The sequence below is a fragment of the Lonchura striata genome, chromosome 1, assembly GCF_050655825.1.
Source record: "Lonchura striata isolate lonStrDom1 chromosome 1, ASM5065582v1, whole genome shotgun sequence".
Taxonomy (NCBI): Eukaryota; Metazoa; Chordata; class Aves; order Passeriformes; family Estrildidae; genus Lonchura; species Lonchura striata.
Window position 1 is genome coordinate 6160370 of NC_140703.1, and position 19934 is coordinate 6180303.

Genomic DNA, 19934 nt, shown 5'->3' on the forward strand with positions numbered 1-19934 from the left:
AATCTCAGTTTCATTTTCTGTAATTTGGAGAAAATGGAATAATCTGTGTTTAAGAAGCACTTCAACATCACGCAAAGAAAAACTGGTGAAAAGCAATGAGCATGTCACAACTGAGAGATGAAAATGCTTCAACTTTTGACTAGTATTTTGGGTGGGAGCATGCCGCTGTGCCAATCTGAAGCTCCCTGGCTTCCCCTGCCCAGCAGAGGCACGATCGGCTGCAGGGATCACTCCCCTGGATCTTGAGGAGTTGGGGAGCACCTAAGGCAGAAAGTTACTCTGTCTGCCTTTTGTGGAGGAGAGGTGACATCCAAGGAGATAATGGAGCTGACTCAAGGCTGGGGAAACAGTTTAAGGTTTAATCCAGAGCTCCAAATTACCAAGTATGCAGCAGCCAGAAGGGGCCTCGAGGCTTTCTCAGCACCTTAAGTACCAGGGCATAACAAGGGGAAAGGGACACCCATTGACCAGTGGGGGGATTTGGGGGAGTGGAAGGTGAAAGGATAGACAGATACAAAAACCAATGGGGGAAACTTAAGGGACGGACCCCTGGCCCTCATCCAATCCCTCAACGCCCAGGTAGAAGATTCTGGAAGAATGGGATGGGGAGCCGAGTGATGGACAAGGTACCCGGGAGGGGAGAGGGGAGTGACAAAGCATTTTGAGAGAGATTGGCACTGAGGGAAAGGTGGGAAAACTCAGGGTGGAACCACTGGGAGAAAATAGGAGTGGAGGGGCAAATCATTACAGAACTGTTACAGAAATATAAAAACACAATTCAACAGGAGCAGGATCATGTCTAGCTGTGCCAGCAGTTTTTTCCAGTTGCTTCTGGAGATGTTGCTGCAATATCCACTTTTTGGCCCAGATAGATATGTCTAGCAGTGTGTTTCATTGAAAGAAAAAGAAAAAAGTCATATTTTCTGCTGTGGAGAGCTTAAATCTGTGATCCAGAGGTGAAAGAACGGTTTCTTTTTCTTCTCGGTCCCAAGGCATTCCCACACCTGTCTTTTGAGTCAAAACAGCACCAGAACTGGTTTGCTCCCCATTAGGCCATAAGGCTATGTTCCAACACCTGTAGAGGCCTGTGGAAATCTGTATAATAATGTAAAATTGCAAAAGCCTGTATGAAGAAAGAGTCTTGACCAACAAGTCTTGGCTAAGACCTGCAAAAGGGAGCCCAGAACCCAAATAAATCACTCTAGCATAGTGCTGAGTGAAAAGAGAATGTTCTCCTGCCTGCCAGCGTTCCCTGTTGAATTACATAAAGTTATATACAAGCAAAGAAGGGCTGTGGTACCTCTTCTTATTGTAACTGAATGAAAAGCCTGCAAAAAAATCACACCGATAGGTCATGACAGGCATGAGAGAGGCAAATAGAAAATAGCTGAATTGCTGAGATCACTATCTATCCAGATCCATCATCTTACTATTTATATATTCACCTTTTGTATATTTTGGTACAAGTTCTCTGAATTCTGATTATAGAATCACAAAATGGTCTGGGTTGTAAGGAAGTTAAAGCTCATCCATTTCCAATCCCTTGCCATGGGCAGGGACACCTTCCACTAGACCAGGTTGCTCTGAGCCACATACTTCCTGCCCCTGAACATTTTCATGCATGGGGCAGCCACTGCTACACTGGGAAACCTGTGCCAGGGCCTCACCACCATCACAGCCAAGAATTTACTCCCAATATCCAATCTAACCCTGCCCTCTGGCAGTGGGAATCCATTCTCCCTTATCCTGCCCCTCCATGACCTTGTTCAAAGTGTCTCTCCAGCTCTCCTGGAGCCTCTTTAGGCACTGGCAGGACCTCTAAGGTCTCAGGTAGCTCTGAGTGGGGCACAGGAGCAGAATCACCTGCTCCTCTGCTGCCCATGCTGTGGGATCAGCCCAGACCCAGAACATGGGGGTTTTCTGGGCTGCTTTTCTTGTTCCGTGTACTGCCATGGTATCCCAGCCTAGAGGAATGCATTAAAATTTAAATAAATCAACTAATAATAATAAAATCCTTTAGTGCTTCATGGATTATTACAACTGTCAGAGGTAAAGATGCAACCACCATAGATAGCCTCAGCCTCAGCAGCTGCTTTGTGACTTGAAATTCTAAATTGTGTCACCAAATTTCTTGTAAGGAAGAAAAACATAAGCCTCAACCTGATGATACGACTGAGCCCCAGAACAGCCTCTACTTTCACAAGGGCATGTAGTGACACAATCAGGGGAATCCCTTTAAACTAACAGAGGGCAGGGTTAGAATGAATTCTTGTCTGTGAGGGTGGTGAGGCCAACACAGGTTTCCCAGAGCAGCAGTGGCTGCCCCATGCCTGGAAGTGTTTAAGGGCAGGTAGGAAAGGGCTTGGATCAATCTGGTCTAGTGGAAGGTGACCCTGCCCCTTGGCAGGGTGTTGGAACAAGATGAGCTTTAAGGAGCCTTCCAAGCCAAACCATTCTCAGATTCTTTGACTCCCTCTACTTGTCAGTGCAGTGCAGTATCTCACTTCTTTGAAGAGTACTTGTCCTGGAACATTTTTTTTTCCACTCTTATCTCACTCACTGAAAATCAGCAAACAGTCCTAAATAATAGATTAGAAATATCTTGGCTGTGTTCCCACAAGGATGTTTTTCCCAACAAGAAGCCACACACCAGGTGGTGGTTTGGTAATGATTTTGGAAATACACAGGACATGTTTTCTTAATGTTTTGGTTGATGCAGGAGCTACACAACCTGTGTATCTAGCATGATTATTCTTAACAATAGCATATTTTCAAATACCTTACTCTTACTTCATGTAAGTCTGAAAAGCATGGGCTATGGACAGAGAAACACAGATAGGAGCCAGTCCTCCAGCTCTCTGCAGCCAAAAACAATTCACAATAGTTTTAGACTCCTTTTTTTAATATATATACTGAATTTTTAGGGCAATGCCTATTGAATATATCTTTTGAGAACACACTTATTTTTCCCTTTGCACTTCTATTCAGAGACTGCAGGAATCGTTTCCAAGTTGTGGGGCAGATTTGCAATACTTTGAGTCAGAACTTGGTGTGCAGTTCTGCAGCTTTGTTTGTGTACAGCTACTTAGCAGCAGAAAATGCCCTGTTTTGAAAGAATCAGTGTTCAATGTCTTCACCCAGTGGCTTGGATGTATGTAAGAAAGTTCCTGTAGTTGGCTTGTCAGAACACATTACACTCCAGTGTAGGGTTTATGTGTCTTTGTAATTACCTTCATTGATTTATAACCATAGAATCATTTACCTGCATGAGTTAAACCTGTGCTCATGGATTTTCAGGTTTTCTCTTTTGGGGAAGTAGTATTTTTACAGGATTTTTGTTTCAAGGGTTGATCTGTATCTTAAAAACAGAGGTTTTACAGCTACCAAGGTTGTTTATTAATCCAGTAGTCTGCACAGGCTGCAAACACAGCATCTGAAAAGGGCATTTCTCCACAATTTTGATTCCTGAGCCTACTAAAATATCCCGTTCTGTTACAAAAGAGAGAGTCAGAAAGGATTCTTTTGATTGATTTCTCAGATGAAATGAAGCGCAAACGCGGTAATATTATATCTGAAAACCATTTATTGATAAAAACATGCTCCTACTAAGGGGAGGGGGGAGAATAGGAAAAGGAGCAGAAAGGGGCAAAAAGGGTCACAACAGTGGCAACGATCACGGCTGGATGCTGGCGGCAGCGGCTACGGGGGCTGTTATGAATGAATTTGATGTTTAACCATTTGTCTGTTTACCCCACAGTTCACTTGTTCATGTATTCACTAGTTCCACCCTTGTTTATACTTACCCTGCACAAGGTATTCGTCCCCATAACCAGTTTACATCCCAGTTTGACTCCTCTAGTTTCTGTATTCCTTCCTGCTGTTGACACCCTTGTTAGAATCCTTTTGTAAAAGACATCTTACCTGTTTGCTCCTCTGTCCCTAGTAGTTTAAAACCCTTTTTGTCCCTTGCACTGTGTCGGGTAATTCAGCAGCTGCTCCCAGAGAAGCCTTCCTGTTTCCCTAGTGCCCATTGTATACTAATCACTAGACACCGTCAGTAGACACAACATAGATTTAGAGCACGAGCCAAAAGTGGAGACTGCACAACAACCCTCACCTATGTATGGGGAAAGTCTTGAAGAACCAGAGAAAGCCCTCAACACTCCTGAAGCCAGTCAGCATGACTAGAGAGAAGCCAGAGTGGAGTAACCCCCCTTAGAACAACGAGCCACTGTAGAGTCTTTGGACATATCTTCCAAGGGTGAAGACTCCAATCCTGCCTCAACTGACAGGCTCGCCTACCCCTCCTCTGGGACGTTGCTGTTGGCTCAGACATCACCTGAGTGATGAGCTAATCTTGAGCTAAAGGAGAAGAGGTGTGTTCCCACATCCCCACACATCACCTGCTTCTCTATAGAACTTCAAATAAACCCAAAAGCTGTGTAACCAAAGGTATGGAGGTAACTGAGACACAAGCTTACTGGGGAACTAAGCTGAAGAAACAATGCAGATTTAGGTAGTTGCAGCAATTCTACCCTTGGTCACTCACCCCTTTCCTTAGTCTTGAATTCATGAGCTTCAAAGCTCCCCTTGGTCTCTCCTGCTTCTGGCTGTTGCTTCTGGTAAGATCCTTCAAGTCCTGTTTGTTCTTGTGGGTGCATGGAATTGTTCTGTCACTCCAGGTTCACATCACCACCTGTCCATGCTTCTGAGCTAGGTGTTATGATTTTAGGAGCCCAGACTGGTACTTTCCAATGCTCCATCACCAGAGAAGTGCTTGTCATATGAGCAGGAACCAGCCACACTTCAGACATGCAAAATAAGTATCAACCAAGATATCTCTGAACCCATTAACTAATTGTGCATGGCCATTCTTTGCTGTACAAATGACAACCACTGATCGTAGAACTATAGGATCATAAAAACAAGAATGGTTTGAGTTAGAAGGGACATTAAAGAGTTTCTAGTCCCAACCCCCTTGCTATGAAGGGGGACATCTTCCAAGGTTGTTCCAAGCCCCATCCAGCCTGGCTTTAAGCACCTCCAGGGATGGGGCGGTCACAGCCTCTCTGGACAGCCTGTGCCAAGGCCTCATGAGAACTTCTTCTTAACCTCTACTCCAAACCTGTTGTTTTTCAGTTTAAAACCATCATACACTTTCTAACGGGAGCATAACAGGGCAATGTTCTACAGATGCATTAAGTCATTCTGGGCCAGGTCACTGGCATGGTCCAGTGACATTGGCTTTTGTTTTGCCAGGGTGCAAAGACATCCACTACCATGTCCAGAGCCAGAATGAGCAAGGAGCAAAGCCTCCCTCCCCAGGAGACCTCAGCAGAGCCCATGCTGAGGTACCTGTAGACATCTGAGCACCACCATGATCATTGCACTGGTTGACCTTTGCATATGGAGGATCCACGTGATATGGCCAAAAAAATTGTCCAAGCCCCCAGCCCATTGCTTGATTTTCAGCCACTTTGTGCCTTACACCCTTCCTGTTCAAAGAATTTGCTTGGAAAGGGATGTTTGCATGACAGAGGTCTGCAAACCCTGTTCTCTAGAGGGATTTCTGCAGCTATGGGCACCTTAGGAGTACATTGACACATAAAATCACAGAATCACAGAATGGTTTAGGTTGGAAATGACCTTAAAGATCATTCAGTTCCAACCCTCTGCCATGGGCAGGGACACTTTCCACTAGACCAGGTTGTTCAAAACTCCTGCCAACACATCCCTGGGACTTTTGCATCCTGGGACATCCCCAGGAAAGAAACTAAGGATGAGCAAGCATTTATTTAGCTGGTGGGGCAAAGCCTGAATTTATCCAGACTGTGTTAAAAGCAAATTTGACTGATGAGCTGACCACTGATGAAAGGAAGGGACAAGCAGAGGGTAAAACCCCAATGAGCATGGAATCACAGAATTATTTGGGATGAAAAAGCCCTTCAACATCATCACGTCCAACTGTTGAACCAGCACTGCCAAGGCCACTACTAAACCCTGTTCCCCCTGCCACATCCACATGCCTTTCAAACACTTCCAGTGATGGTGATCCCACCACTTCTCTCAGCAGCCTATTATAATGCCAGACAAGACTCTCAGGGAAGAAATTTTCTCTTATATCCAACCTAAACCACACCTGGGGCAAATTGAAGCTGCTTCCTATCGTCCTGTCACTTGTTCCCTGGGAGCAGAGCCCAATCCCCACCTGTCAAGGAGTTGAGGAGCATGAAAAGGTTCCCCCAAGCCTCTCCATCTCCCTCAGATGCTCCTGGTGCTCCAGAGCCTTTCCCAGCTCTGTTCCCTTCTCTGGGCACACTCCAGTCCCTCAATGGCCTTGTTGGAATGAGAGGTCCAGAACTGGAGGTGCATTGGCAGTGCCCAGAGAGAAGGAAATGAACATTTCTTTTGTCCACCTGTTGGATACTGGTCCTGTATCCTTTCTGATGCCACACTACCTTTTAGGTATTGTCTGGTGTAGGAGCACAAACACTGCAAACCTCCATACTCACTGCACACAGCCACTATTTTTGTAGGATTGGAGCAAAGAGTATTTCCTCTGCAACTCGTTGGTTAATGGTACAACCACTTCAAAGCCCAAAGGGCATCAGTCGTTTTCATAGCACTTGCCTTTTTTTGTTCATGTAGTTATTTAACATTTAGAGAAGCTTTGAAATACATCCATTTCTTCCCCTTCTAAACTACACTTACACCTCCTCTTTTTCACAACTGGAAGCAAACTTCAGGCCAAAACTGGAAGAGAGCACTTCACAGCGAGCTTTGTGTTAGAGGGCATTAATTTATTTTTTTTTTTAAAGTCTCACCCTCACTTTTCCCCAGCAGACGGATAGGAAGATTTATGCAAGTCAGGGAGCAAAGATTTTGGCTGTTGGCAGCAAGTCATGGTAGAGCTGCCTGGCTGTTGTCTAAAATTAGAGCACCTAAAAATTAACTGTATGTCCAAAAATTAACTTTGGTCCCTGTGCTGAATGAGCACTATTTCAGCACAGGAGAGAGACCAGACAGAGAATTACTGATAGACAGTTGACCAGCTCCACTTTTAACCCAATTGCAGGGTGTTTTGTAAAACAAGGATTGGCATACACAGACCAAAAAAGGTGATTTTATTGTTTTTCTTAAATTTGTTTGCTTTCTTTTCTAAGAGGGGTGTGGGAGAATGAGACATTGGAAAGTGGTTAAATATAAGAGGAAAAAAGGGAGAGTTTCATGATCTTTTAGGAAACATCTTACTATATTTCTTTAAAAATTAGGATTTTCAGCTCTTGTCGATGATGATTGCATTTTCCTAAGCCTTCCCTGAGAAATCCAGAAACCTCTGTGTTTTTTTCTTTGTTTGCAACCAGACAGCCATGGGACAGAACCAGTCTCCAAACACAGGTGGGGAAACTGAGGCACAAATCTTGGAAAGGTGACCACACAGACCATACATTTCTGGTGAAGGCAAGGCAAGTGCTCCTCTGCACCTCCCTGCCTCCATACCAGCTCTCAGCCAGACAAATTCCTAGCAAAAGCATCATACACCCTCCATCCCCTGGGCACAGCAAGGGCCAAAAAGCAAAGCTTTAAATCTATTAGCCAAGGCTGTCCTTCTCCCCCAACCTTCCAGCCAGTCAGACCCCTCAAGGGCCTTCCACCACCCTGGGCATGACAGGTATCGCCCCAAATCCTGTGCAGGATCCATCAGTCCCAAGATCATAAAGAAAAAAATATATTTTAAAAAGTAGAAATTTACCCAACAGATCACTTGCAATTTGCAAAGACATATCCAAGAATTGCCTCATGGAATTAGCCCTTCCTGTGCTTTTCAGCTTCCAAGGATTTTACCAATTGCAGCAAACCTCCCTGAGAGCTTTGGGGCCCCTCCAGCACCAGCACCCTTTGGAGAGAAAAACAGAGACTGGGAAATCCTCCCTTTCCCCCAGATTCCTGCAATCCTCCCTGCAGGTTTCAGCCATGCACAGAGCACAGGATGACTTAAAGCAGGAAAGAAGGAAAGATACACCCCAGGCTTGCAAAGCAGCCTGGTGAGAAGAGACCACCTTGCTACATGGCAGAGACAAAAGCTCCCCACTGCTCACAGGCACATCATGTTTTGGGTATGTCTGCTCGATGAAAAACAGTTGTGGGTTGTTTCTTAGGAGACTGTCTCCCTTAAGCTGGTGCACTTCTGCTCCATGTTGGCTGCTTGTCTCTTCCCTTCACTGAAGAAAATCTGTAGTTTTTTAGAAAGGGAGGGTGGATCCCTTCTACGGGAGGATGCTTGTGGACTTTTAAAGACGTTAGGAAGGGTTCCTTAGGACTGCAAACTGGGAGGTGTAGTTTGGAGGCAACAGACATTGGTTTGTTATTAAGTCGATGTCTACATCTAGGAATTTGCCTCAGTAGGAGGAGAAGAGGAGAAGACTGCACATGGATGACCCCAGCATGTGGATCTCAAAGGAGAAAAGGAAGGGGATATGCATGAGAGCACAGGGATATGGAAGATCTTCCAGCAGCCTTCCAATACTAAAGGGGACCTATAAGAGAGCTGGAGAGGGACTTTGGCCAAGGGCTTGGAGTGACAGAACAGGAAGGAATGGCTTCCTGCTATTTGGGGTTGGGTTTTTTTCTTTTCTTTCCTTGTTACGTGTGTAATTTTTTCCCATTGAGTTCCTGAGAAGCACTGATGGCTAGGTGCTTGAGATGGTGGGGAGGGTGAACTACCCTCGGGTTTTTTGGGAGTTTCTCTGGGGGGAAATGCAGATGCAAATAGACAAAGTATAGAACTCTTAGAGCAAAGTGGCAGGACCTACCTGTTTGTCTCCTGATGTTCCTTCTGCAGCCTGGTTTCTTCTTAGGCACTTAGAGTCCTAAAGTCATAGAGTCATAGAATACTTTAGGTTGGAAAAACCCTCTAATATTATTGAGTCAAACCAATCCCTTAGTATGGCCAAGTGCAACACTAAACCATGTCCCCACGTGCCACATCCACACACCTTTCAGTTTCAGGAATGGTGATTCCACCACAGTGTCTGACCGCCCTTTTGGTGAAGACATTTTCCTTGATATCCAATCTAAATCCCCACAACTTGAAACTGTTTTCTCTTGTGCTGTCCCTTGTCCCATGGGAGAAGAGCCCAACTTCCACCTGGCTCCACCCTCCTTTCAGGGAGTTGTAGAGAGGAGCCCTGAGCCTCCTTTTCTCTAGGCTGAGCCCCCCCGAGGTCCTTCATACTCCTCATAGAACTTGTGCTCCAGTTTCTTACCCAGCTCCATTGTCCTTCTCTGGACACCCTCCAGCACCTCTTGCTACTAAAAGAACCCAAAAGACCCTGCTTGGCAGGGCTCTGGTGCCAAAACACCTTTTTCTCTGAGTCTTTGACTTATGCATGGTTGGATATTCTATACTGGCTCTTGAATTTCAAAGCACATCTCTAGAAGCCATGCATGGTTGAAAATACCTCCTCGCTATAAATGAAGAAGGATCTTGTGATAGAAATTCCTCTCCTTCCCTCAGGATGGCAGCTATCACACCATCCCCACTGCACTTGGCATGTTGCATGGCAGAAAGGGTTTGTGGGCAACCTCTGGGAGGCTGAATCTTAATTCCTCCAGGGTCAGCCAATCTGAGAAATAACCTGAGCTTCCCCACTGTGTTAGAATAGCTTGAAATGTGGAAAGCATATAATTTCTATAACATTTTTTACAGCCCTGCTACTGCAGGAATTGATGTAGAGATTCCATGTGATGGACTAGAGCTGCCTGAGTGTGCCATGCTGTTAAATTTAGGGGTTGTCACCAAAGGGGTATTGGGGACAGACAAAGGTGATGCAAAGACTCCATCATCAGAAGGCATGAAAAGGCACTTTATTATTAGAAATCCACAGTTTTATAGAAACAAAGGTGGACCTAAGAACCTGATTGGTCTTTAGGAATCTTCTCTCACCTATTGGTCAAGAAGGGACAACTCCTTCTTGTAAACATCTTTGACAAACAGAGATTGCCTGCCAGGTGCAGAGATTGAGATAATAATTGTTTCAGTTCTTTCTCTGAGCTTTCTCAATGCTTCCCAGGAAAATCCTGGGAGAGCTATGTCTCTCTCTGTTCAGAGGCTATGTGATTACCACAGGAGGTTACATCACAATCAAGTATAAAACTATAAAAAACTAAAAATTAACTAAGTCTGCAGGAAGAGGTGCCAGCTTTATTTCACAACTCCTGCAAATCCCAGTAGAGTTGCTCCACACATGCATGTGGGCTCCAGGACCAGACAGACTCAGTCTTGCAACCCTTTATTCACCAGGGAGTCACGCTGAGTGCAACCAGGCAGTTTCTGCAGATGCTCCCTGTGCACTCCACAGCTGCAGGGAGAGGCCAGGAAATGCAGAATAAGAGTGGCACTTCTTGGTGCCATCTACAGGCTGAAGGACAAAAAACTAATCTAGTCACCTGAGGTTGTCTTTATTGTCTACAGAACCTTTCAACGACTCTTCATCTCAGCCCGCATTTCCAGAATGTTCTAAGAAAAGTTCATTATAGAATCAGAGAATGGTTTGGGTTGGAAGGGACCTTGAAATATCATCAATTCCAACTCCCCCTTCTTCCATCGGCAAGGACATTTTCAACTAGACCATGGTGAAGGTCTTTTCAGTGATCTGCCACATAAGAAATTTCTTGGCCAAATATGGACCAGTGTTTTGAGGACACCCGAAAACAGATCAACAACAGCTTTGGGGTATAAATGGAAAGAAAGGAAATCCTCCAGGTCATTTTCTATCAGCTCTTTTGTGCTGAAGTACTTTCAGACTCAAGGAAGTCCTCATAACCCTGTGTTGTCCACTTCCAGAAGTTGAGATGAGCACCAAAATATACAAGTCTGTGTACACTCAAGCAACCAGTCTGATAGAGATTATTATGGAGATTTTAGTGGATCCAACTCATCAAAGAAACATGGTTTAGCCATGGTTTAGCCTGAAAAATTATGGATTGAGAAGACATGACATGTGATGACATGAAGCCAGACAGAGAAGGGAATAACCTTATCTTCATTCACATACTGGATGGAGGTAAAAAGCCACAAGCCAAAGTACATCCTTGAGAATTTGAGTTACAATTTGCTTTAGGTATAAATTCTCTGGGAAGGTTGTGGCATCTTTATCATAGAAAGTCTTCAAGAGCATAATAACACCATGTCTGCCTGGTGACATATGAGATGGATGGACCTGATCCTTCCTTGAGATAAAGGGCATGCCCCCACTGATCTCTTAATACTCCATCCCAGCCTTCTTTTTCTATGACTGCAGTCCTGGGAACAGTAATATCAGCTACATCGTCACCTCCACTGCTCTAAGAGGATTTCCCACAGGATGTGCCTTAGCTAATAGGCTTCGGAGGATCTTTCATGAAGCCAGTTTTAGCATGACCCGCTAGGAAGTTCTGAATATTTCTTCCTTCTTAACAGACACCAGTGTCCAGTTGTGGTGCACCAAGCGGTTTGTTCCATATCTTCCCCTGTTCCCCCAGAGCCTTGTGGTGGTGTTCTTAGCCTGGGTTACTTTTTCCCCTCATCCCTCCCATCACTTGTATCCCATTTGCCATGGATCCTTTTCCTCTGCTCCCCATTCCCCCAGGTTTAAAATCTCCCACCACCAAGCACTCGGTCTCTTGCTCCTCTGGGATGCCGCCTTCTTTCCCAAGCAGCTCCTATCAAGGGATTATTATAGGTTAAAATTATCAAACCAAATTAATAATTAATAAAATAGATTTTTATTTAATAACCGAAATTCAATCTAAGGTAGCCACAATCAAAAGGACAGTGCCGAGGCTCGGCTCTGGGTGAAACACAGATCCCACTTCTACAGCATCAGATCTCCTATGTTCACCCTGACTGTTCTGTCCCAGCAGTTCTTATACCATCTATTCTGCCCGAGGCAGGGCTTCTTTTCTTCTTTTCAGATTCACATATTAATGTAGTTTCTTTTCTCTGCAGCTGAGCTGAACAAAACCAACCGTAAGTGATGTATGGCAATCATCAAGTTACTGGAATTTTGCATTGAGATGTGTCTTCCTGATGGCTCTGGCTATCTCAATCTTAGATATTTATCGAGTATTCATGCTTGGGTGTTCCTCGGATCACCTTGGAGAAGGACCCATCTCCTGAGGAGCCACATTCATTCGCTTGCAAATTAGGTCCTCTCTGCTGCTAGCTGTCATTTTGAAATACAGCGAAGCAATCTCCTGATTCCAGCTTGTGTGCTTAAGAAACCTTATAAGAATATTTCTTACCAACATACTGTATTTTATATATCTATTTCTCATAAGCACAAATTATCCAACATACACATAACCGCATAAAGTGGGACTCTTTTCCCAAGAGGAAAGAGTGCCTCCCATCTTTTACTTTTGTCCTTGTGAGACTGAGAGGGGCTGGGGGTCCAGAGCTAGCTGGATCAGACCCCAGAAGTCCCAGGATCAACCTTACATCCAATGGCTTTGCTTGTTACTGGGTTTCATTACTTCTAATGCTTCTAATACTTCTAATGCTCTGCACTGGTCAATACAAATGAAAGTGAAGTGGTAGCTGGCCTCCTTACCCAACTAAAGCTTTCAACAAAGATTAACCTTGCCTGCTGCTCCAGCCGTGGCCAGCCCTAAAATTTGGCAAGGGAGAACAAGAAGCATATCCCATTATCATCAGCGTGGTGTGTCAGGGCTGCCTGACCTCTGTGCTGTTGCTCTCAGCAAGATGTGAAATCCATTCCATCTCAGTCTTTGGCCAAAGGATGTGGACATCCCAGACACAAGGAGGTCTGATACAACATAATTGCAAGAGTTTCCACAAGGGAACTGAAGCCAAATAGAAGACAAATAGCAGGCTGAAAAGGAAGGGGAAGAGAAATAGAGACTAACAGAGATGGCTACTGAAAGAAGAGGTGGGGCTGTAGGGACTCCTGAGTCATGGGACTAATGTGGAGAGGATTATTTCTGTGTCATTTGGACTTTCCAAGGAAGGGAATAATTTTTGAACCTAAATACCTATCAAATTTGGCTATCACTTCTTTATTTATAATTTTTAAATAATAATTTAGCCATTCTGCTTTGCTTGCTTTAAAAGAATTGTAATTTCAACTTGTTTGGCCTCTTTCTTCCTAGATTGATATTCTTCTTTCTTTCCCTCTTTAAGTACAAGTATTCATAGAAAAGAGGATTGATTCAGATTAGATATAAAGAAGAAGTTTTTTACAATGTGGGTGGTGAGCTATTCTATGATTCAGGAGGATTTGGGTCTCAGCTTTGCTATAGTCTTCCTCTGACCAGCCACAAATCACATGGAACTAGGTGATCTAGGAATCTGGGCTACAGGTCATATTTGTTCTTGCTCTCTGGCCTTGTGACATTCATGATCTTGGGTTGACAGTAGCCCAGCAGGAATAGAGGGGTTAAAGTAGCTCTTGTTGTACCTCTCCAGGGATTATAGATCCTATTTACTTGTAAAGTGTTAAGCAGTTCCTGGAAGCAAGGCACACTGTGGGATTTGTAGGTAATGTCAAAAACATAGGATGGAAAAATCTGCTCATCCCCTCCTCTGAGGAATATACTGATTCTGGTGAGTGAGCATCTCCAGATTTTGGGGTTCCTGATGAGGAAAATGAGGTGCTTAGCCTTCCTAGGAGATCCTGCCAAATGGCATCTTAGAGGTTCTCCCTCTCAGAAGGTACAAGCTAAGTACTTTGTAAATAATTCTGAAAAACCTGACCTCACAGCCCTGACAATGCAACACTGCTCTCCCAGTTCAGAGTGCTCTGAACTGGTGTGGAGGTGAGTTCCTCAGCATCCACACGCACCTTTGTCCATTAAGCTTTTGTTTGTGATGAGCAACTAAGTTCTGTCCTTGCTGGCAGTGATGAAAATTAAAGCACTGCTTGCTAGCACTTGTTCCCTTTCAATTCTAGGGGATCAGAAAACTTTCTTCACCAAGAATTAAACATTATCTTTTTTCTTTGCATTATTTTTTTCTGTGAATGCATGATATTCTGTGCATTCATAGTTTTCTGCAAGCATTTAATTAACCCAAGTGATTTCAAATCCTTCCTGTAGTGCGCTCTGTATGTAATTTTCTGTGCATTTGGAATTGCTCATTAAAATCATGTTTGGACTGTATTTTGTTGGCTTCCTATCATTTAATAAAATAGGAACCCTTTTAGCTCACAGGAATTATTTTGTATCCTGACACCCAAGATGCTGCTTCACAACTACCTGATTTTACAGGTGCTTTCCCACCTGATAAGTGCATTCTCTGTTTTGAAGGTCATATGTTGCCTGAAACACACAAACCCCTTGTGCCCCAAAGACATGGTGGCTCAGTAGGTTGCCAGCCCAAATTTAATGGCTTAGTATCCCCAAGGGGGCTGGGGTCAGGACGTGGGTAGGAGTAAAACCAAGCACAAGCTTGAAAAATGGATAAATCATACCAAATGATTTCTTAAATCAAATATATACTCTCCTACCTTGTTGGTGATTGTAGATTATTTCTTCACTGATGGGTTTTTATAATCTGAACAGGATGGTCTGCCAAAATCCTGTATCAGATGTTTTCTCCAAGAAAGAGTGTCTCAAGACTTGAGCTCACATGATGGGAGATGCAGAAAAGAGTTCATTGGTTACAAGTCAGACAGAACTAACAGATTATCCCAAAAAATATGTGTCAATATTCATGAGGAGACCCATGCTTTCTAAATGTTTTAAATGTTATGTTCCAAATGTTTGAATTGAAAAGGAAACAAAAGAAAAGTAATTTCTTGATTTGATTTAGTGGTTTTTTGTCTTTTTGGTTTTGTTTTTTTTTTAAATGCAAACTGATGGGTTTCAAATGCACTTGCAATTTTATTTCCTTTATTGAAAGGTATGCCATAAGGGAGGGATGTTGAGCATTTTGGGACTTTATTGAATTATAGGCAGAAAATCTTTCCCTGAGCAGAAACCACACATTTTTCTGCAACAGAAGAAAACCTTTTAATTTTGTTACCAACAACAGACAATCTTTGAATCTCATTCTCAGGGCAATAAAACAACTTTGCAGCAGTAGAGCTGCAGAAGGGCTAAAAAGCATTTTTTGCTTGGCTTTCCTCCTCTTGGAGAATTAGTCCATATTTTGTATTCATCAGTCACCAGAGGTTTTCTTCTGAGCCTCATGATCTGAACTTGCTAAGTAAGGCAAATCCAGATTAGAGCCTCTGGCAACAGAAATACAGGAGAGATCAAGAGGGAAGAGGTGGGAGGAAGAGACAGGCAGGAGGGGAATACTGAATCACCACACTTCTATTTCTTATTGTATTTTCCAATTCAGAATTTCCACAGAAGTCCCAAAAAGGGTAAAATTTGACATTTCTGCAAGAAAGGCAATTGGATATATCTCTTCTTCTTGGGCTTCTCAGATGAAAACCAGCTGAGTAAGTAGGGAGTGGACATGCTGGAAAGGAACATACAGTGTTGTTTTAGCTTTAAGTGGTCCTTATTTTGAATGACAGCTTGTAGGTAGTTGAGGGTGCTTTGGAGTAACTCTAAATAAACCAGTTTCAGGCTGAAGAGTCAAACCTAAACATTGTTTGGTTTGGTTGATCTGAGCACTTTCCTTTAGCCTTCTCCTGCCTTGTGTACCATCAGAGGAGTTTTAATCCTCCAGACAGCTCTGTGTGAAATATTTGCCCCTTTTTGTGCTGAAATAGCAGAAAAGCTTCTTGGTTTATAGTGTTTTCCTCAGAGACATCTCTGGCTTCTTGAGATGGGACCTCTCATTGTACTGAGCTCCCTGAATAGTTCTGGCTACAAGGATGCCTAAGAATTATTGTTCTTATTGTTATATTTAACACCTGGGTTATATTGGTCTCTGATGGATCAAGGGTATTTTCCAGTCTGTGAGATAAAACTGACCTTCAAGGAAACCAATTACATACAGCCAACACTCTCCTTTGATTCCTCCTCTCCAGCACTGTGGTCCTTCTTCACCTTTGGATCCCTACGACCACCTTAACAACTTTCAGACAACTCCAGCATCCTCCTTTCCATGCCTCCCTGAGGTTTTTTCCTGACCACACATTTTCTGCCTTTTCTCTCTTTCAGAATGGTATCCAAGCCAGGAAGATGATGGGCCAGCCCACCTCTCAAGTAGGTGTATCTCTGGCACAAGGAGCATCACTTTGACAGCCCCAAAAGGGTAAGACTGAGGCCTCTGTGGACAACTGGGAACACACCTTCTAACATGGCTTCTCAATGGTGTAGGAGTCTCTCCTACTGACCAAACCCCTCCTGTCAGTACGAATATCTGCCATCCTTGTTTGTGACCTTGCATCCTCCCCTCTCCATTTCCTACATCCACAAAATATCACCGCATCTCCACAAATCCTCTCCCTCCCCTCACTGCTGATTTCCACCTCAGTAGTGTGGGACTCAGATTCAGTCAAAGAAGGAAACTGAGAGTTTCTATCCAGGCAGAAGCCTGGGAAGGAGCTGGAGAGAATGTAAATAATTCTTTATCTCTCTTGTTGTTCACATTGTTTATAGTTAAGTTTTATCACTATGCATCAGGCGCTTTGCACCAATGCTCTGAGTTGTTTTCACTTCAGGACCAATGGAGTTGGTCCTCACGAAACTCTGTATAAAAGAGCAGTGTATTTTGAATAAAGCAGAGTTTTACTCTCAGCAGCCTTCTGGTCAAAGTCTTCTCATTCCTATCCTGCCTTGACAGTGACACAGCAGCAGCACCTTTGCTCTCTTTCCCCTTGCACTGAGATCTCAGCTCCTCATCCTCAGCCCTGGAGACCTCCCCCATCCCCACAGTACACCATGCTGTGACTCTGGGGACATCCCCATCACTTCCCTCTGGCACTGATCTCCACTGGGATGTTTCCAGAAGGCCATGGCAACATTCCTGAGATCTCTGGGTGGATGGCCATGTAAAAGGAAAGGCAGAAGAAAGGATAGAGAAAAAAATCTGGAGCTATGGTAAAGCTTGGATGGTGATGAACTCCAAGAGAAAAGGGTGGGAGATACATTTTTTTGGTTTGTTTCTGGTGCAGAGAATATTCCTCCTGCTTGGGCACCTCTTAATTTAGTCCTTAACTAAGAATAAAACAAAAAGAAAAATATAAATCATAGCATGTGACCTGTTTTATTGGACTGGATTTAGTGTGTTATTGCTGGAGTCTAGAATATTGAGCAGGACTCCACTAAATTCTTCCTTGCTGCTGCTCATTTTCTGGGAATGGGAGGGATTTGCAGGGGGTTATTCACATTAAGAATCCAGTGGAATCCTTGCAACCTTGGTCAGGACTGGAGGTAGGAAAAGGAAATAAACTCCAATTATGACCTGGTATTGTCAGCTGAGACAAAGTTTTCAATTTTTAAACAAGTTTTTCTTATTAAATGTATTTCTTGCAGTTTCAAGAACAAAAATAATGTGCATGTGATCTGCAGGATTTTTGGTGGCTGCTCACAAGTGGGGAGTAGAATGTGAGGAAGAGAAAGAAATTAAAGGAGGGAGAAAGAAGAAGAGGAAAGTATCAGGACTCTGTAAGGGTGAACTGAGCAGATGACTTCCTGCTACCTGAAACTTCCACTCTGCAAAATCACATTAAGTGAAAAGTTTAATTAAATTCTAGGTATCAAAAAGAAGCATCTACTTAGAGCCTTGATCACCTGCCAAATGTGGCTCCCCCAAACCCCAATGGATATTTCCAGCCCAAATTATACTTCCATTCCCCCATGTCCTAGTCATGCTCCTCTTTCCTAAGAAAATAGTCTAATTTGTAAAACAAAATGCACAGTGACCCTGCTACCATAGCTGGTGACCAGTCATGTTCCTATGCAGGGATGCCTGGGATTAAACTAACTTGGAAGCAGGACTCCTAGAGCCCAGGTACAATGAGCCCTTTGGATGAGTCCCTAGACATTATAAATTTATTTCTAATTTATATTTCTAAACTAGCTATTAAAGAACATAGAGTAGGCAGCAGGCAGCTGAGGGGCAGCCAGGTGTAGCTGGAGATCCAGTGGCAAGAGGCAACTGCTGACCCTTTGCAAAACAAGAGGCACAGGGACCTGTGGCACAGCCAGGTGGATGGACACAGCAGGAGCCAAGGACTCAGCAGGAAGAGCCCAGACTTTCCCACACACTCAGATAAAAAGGCCACATAAGCCAAGGGTTTCTTTTTTTTGAGATTCCTTGTCACATCTGGAATCTCTCACCCCAAGCTGTTATTTTGTTCTTGCATGATTAAATTATTTGAAGGATCTGGATGTCTGAGACTGTGCTATGGGAAACCAGGGGTTGAGCCAGTGAGGAAGCTCAGCCTGAGTATGGAGAGTGGAGCTGCCAAGGTTCCATCCCAGCTCTGGTGGTGTGACTGCCAGAGTGGCTTCTGGCTTCTTTATAATAATTAGAAATATTTTATAGCTTCAATACATATTTCTAATGGAACTTATTTAATTTATTTTGTGCAAATGGGCTATGGCATCATGTTGCTGAGGGTGCTTGGCATGATGCTGGACCTTTCTGATAAACTGCTTCAGGTGGTGAGAAAAGAGCCCAGAGCAATTAAAAACATGAAGAGCACCAAACAAACAATGTTCTTTTATTGATCTAGATTAATTCTATTTTAAAAAACATATGCCTTCATCATAAATTATGGCTCATTGTCCCATTTCAAAATGAAAATAATGCAAAGGAAATAATTTCAATAATTCAGAACTGCCTGGAAATATCTGTATAAACTGGCATCCATGCCAGATTGGAAGTGTTATTTTTGTGCTGAGGAGTTTCAATTGTGCTGACCACAGATGGGATTTTTTCCTTCTCTTTTATATATTTTATGTGTTCTACATGGAGAAAAAATGAAAAACCTGTCTCTACACCCATGCAAATACTGGGAAAATCAAGCTATTTTCCCTACACTATACAGACTATGTGTTAACTGTGACTATGCTGGGGTTGTGAAGTAATTCCAAAGAAAGGGCAAACTTGGAGCTTGATCTCCATGGTTTCACCTTGCTTAAGGCACTCTATATAAATTCCAGGTGGCTGTCTTCTGGGACATTATATTTAGCTTTGTGCTTCTCAAAGAGCTTGGACAACTCATCTAGGTATTTTTGATGGACTTCATCAACTTCTTCCTCAGAGGGTCTGTGCTTCTTCTGCACTGGAATTGGCTTCCCAACTGGAAAAGAAGTACAGTTGTTAGCAGGAGCCAGTATCAGGTACCTCTGAACACTTTGTTCATCCTAGCAGAGAGATGAGGTCAGCCTGATAGTAAAAGGGTTTTAAAATCATGGGGATTTAGGGTTAGAAGGAAAATTAAGCTTAGTAGGCCCTGAAAAAAATACCCTGGGTACATGTAGGCCTTGTACCTTGCTAGAACTGCACCTGTGTAGCTAGTACATGATAAATGATATAATTGTTAGATATGATGATTGTTTAGTAATTAAATATAATCACTGTTTCATCGTAAGAATAATAATGAGAAACTGTGATCAGGGGCCTAAGAAAGATCATGAGAAACTCATGCTTGAATAAAGTCAATGTATACAATAGAACAATATAAGTTTAATAATTAATATGCAGTTATATAACGATAGAATATAAAATACGTTCAGCTCAAAAGCCATGTCAGAGTCAGATTTGGGTCTGTACCCCTGATTCCCAGAGCTCTCAATGAAAGCATCTGCAGATAATCATATCCTGTGATTATGTGTGTTCCTGAACGCTGACAAGCCTATCCAGGATGGACAGGTCAGTGTGACCAGTTATTTCCTGGAGCCTGGGAGGCAGCACAACCAAGGAGGGATGGTGGCTCAGGTCCTGACCAAGCTCTTGGTCTCCAGGATCACACTGGGCCTTGCCTTAGTTTACCCATCTGCAAAGTTGGCTAATGTCAAAGACC

The 19934-nt window shown here is 43.4% G+C and overlaps 1 protein-coding gene across 1 annotated transcript in view; it reads right to left on the reverse strand.

Annotated features, from left to right (window-relative positions):
* Positions 1–18596: 18596 nt before the first annotated feature.
* Positions 18597–19934, reverse strand: part of MOGAT2 (monoacylglycerol O-acyltransferase 2) — a 28140-nt gene continuing 26802 nt past the window's right edge. Inside the window, exon 6 of the mRNA XM_021532463.4 lies at positions 18597–19211. Coding sequence (XP_021388138.2) covers positions 19057–19211 — 155 coding nt within the window. The 3' untranslated portion in view covers positions 18597–19056. The remainder of the gene's footprint in view (positions 19212–19934) is intronic.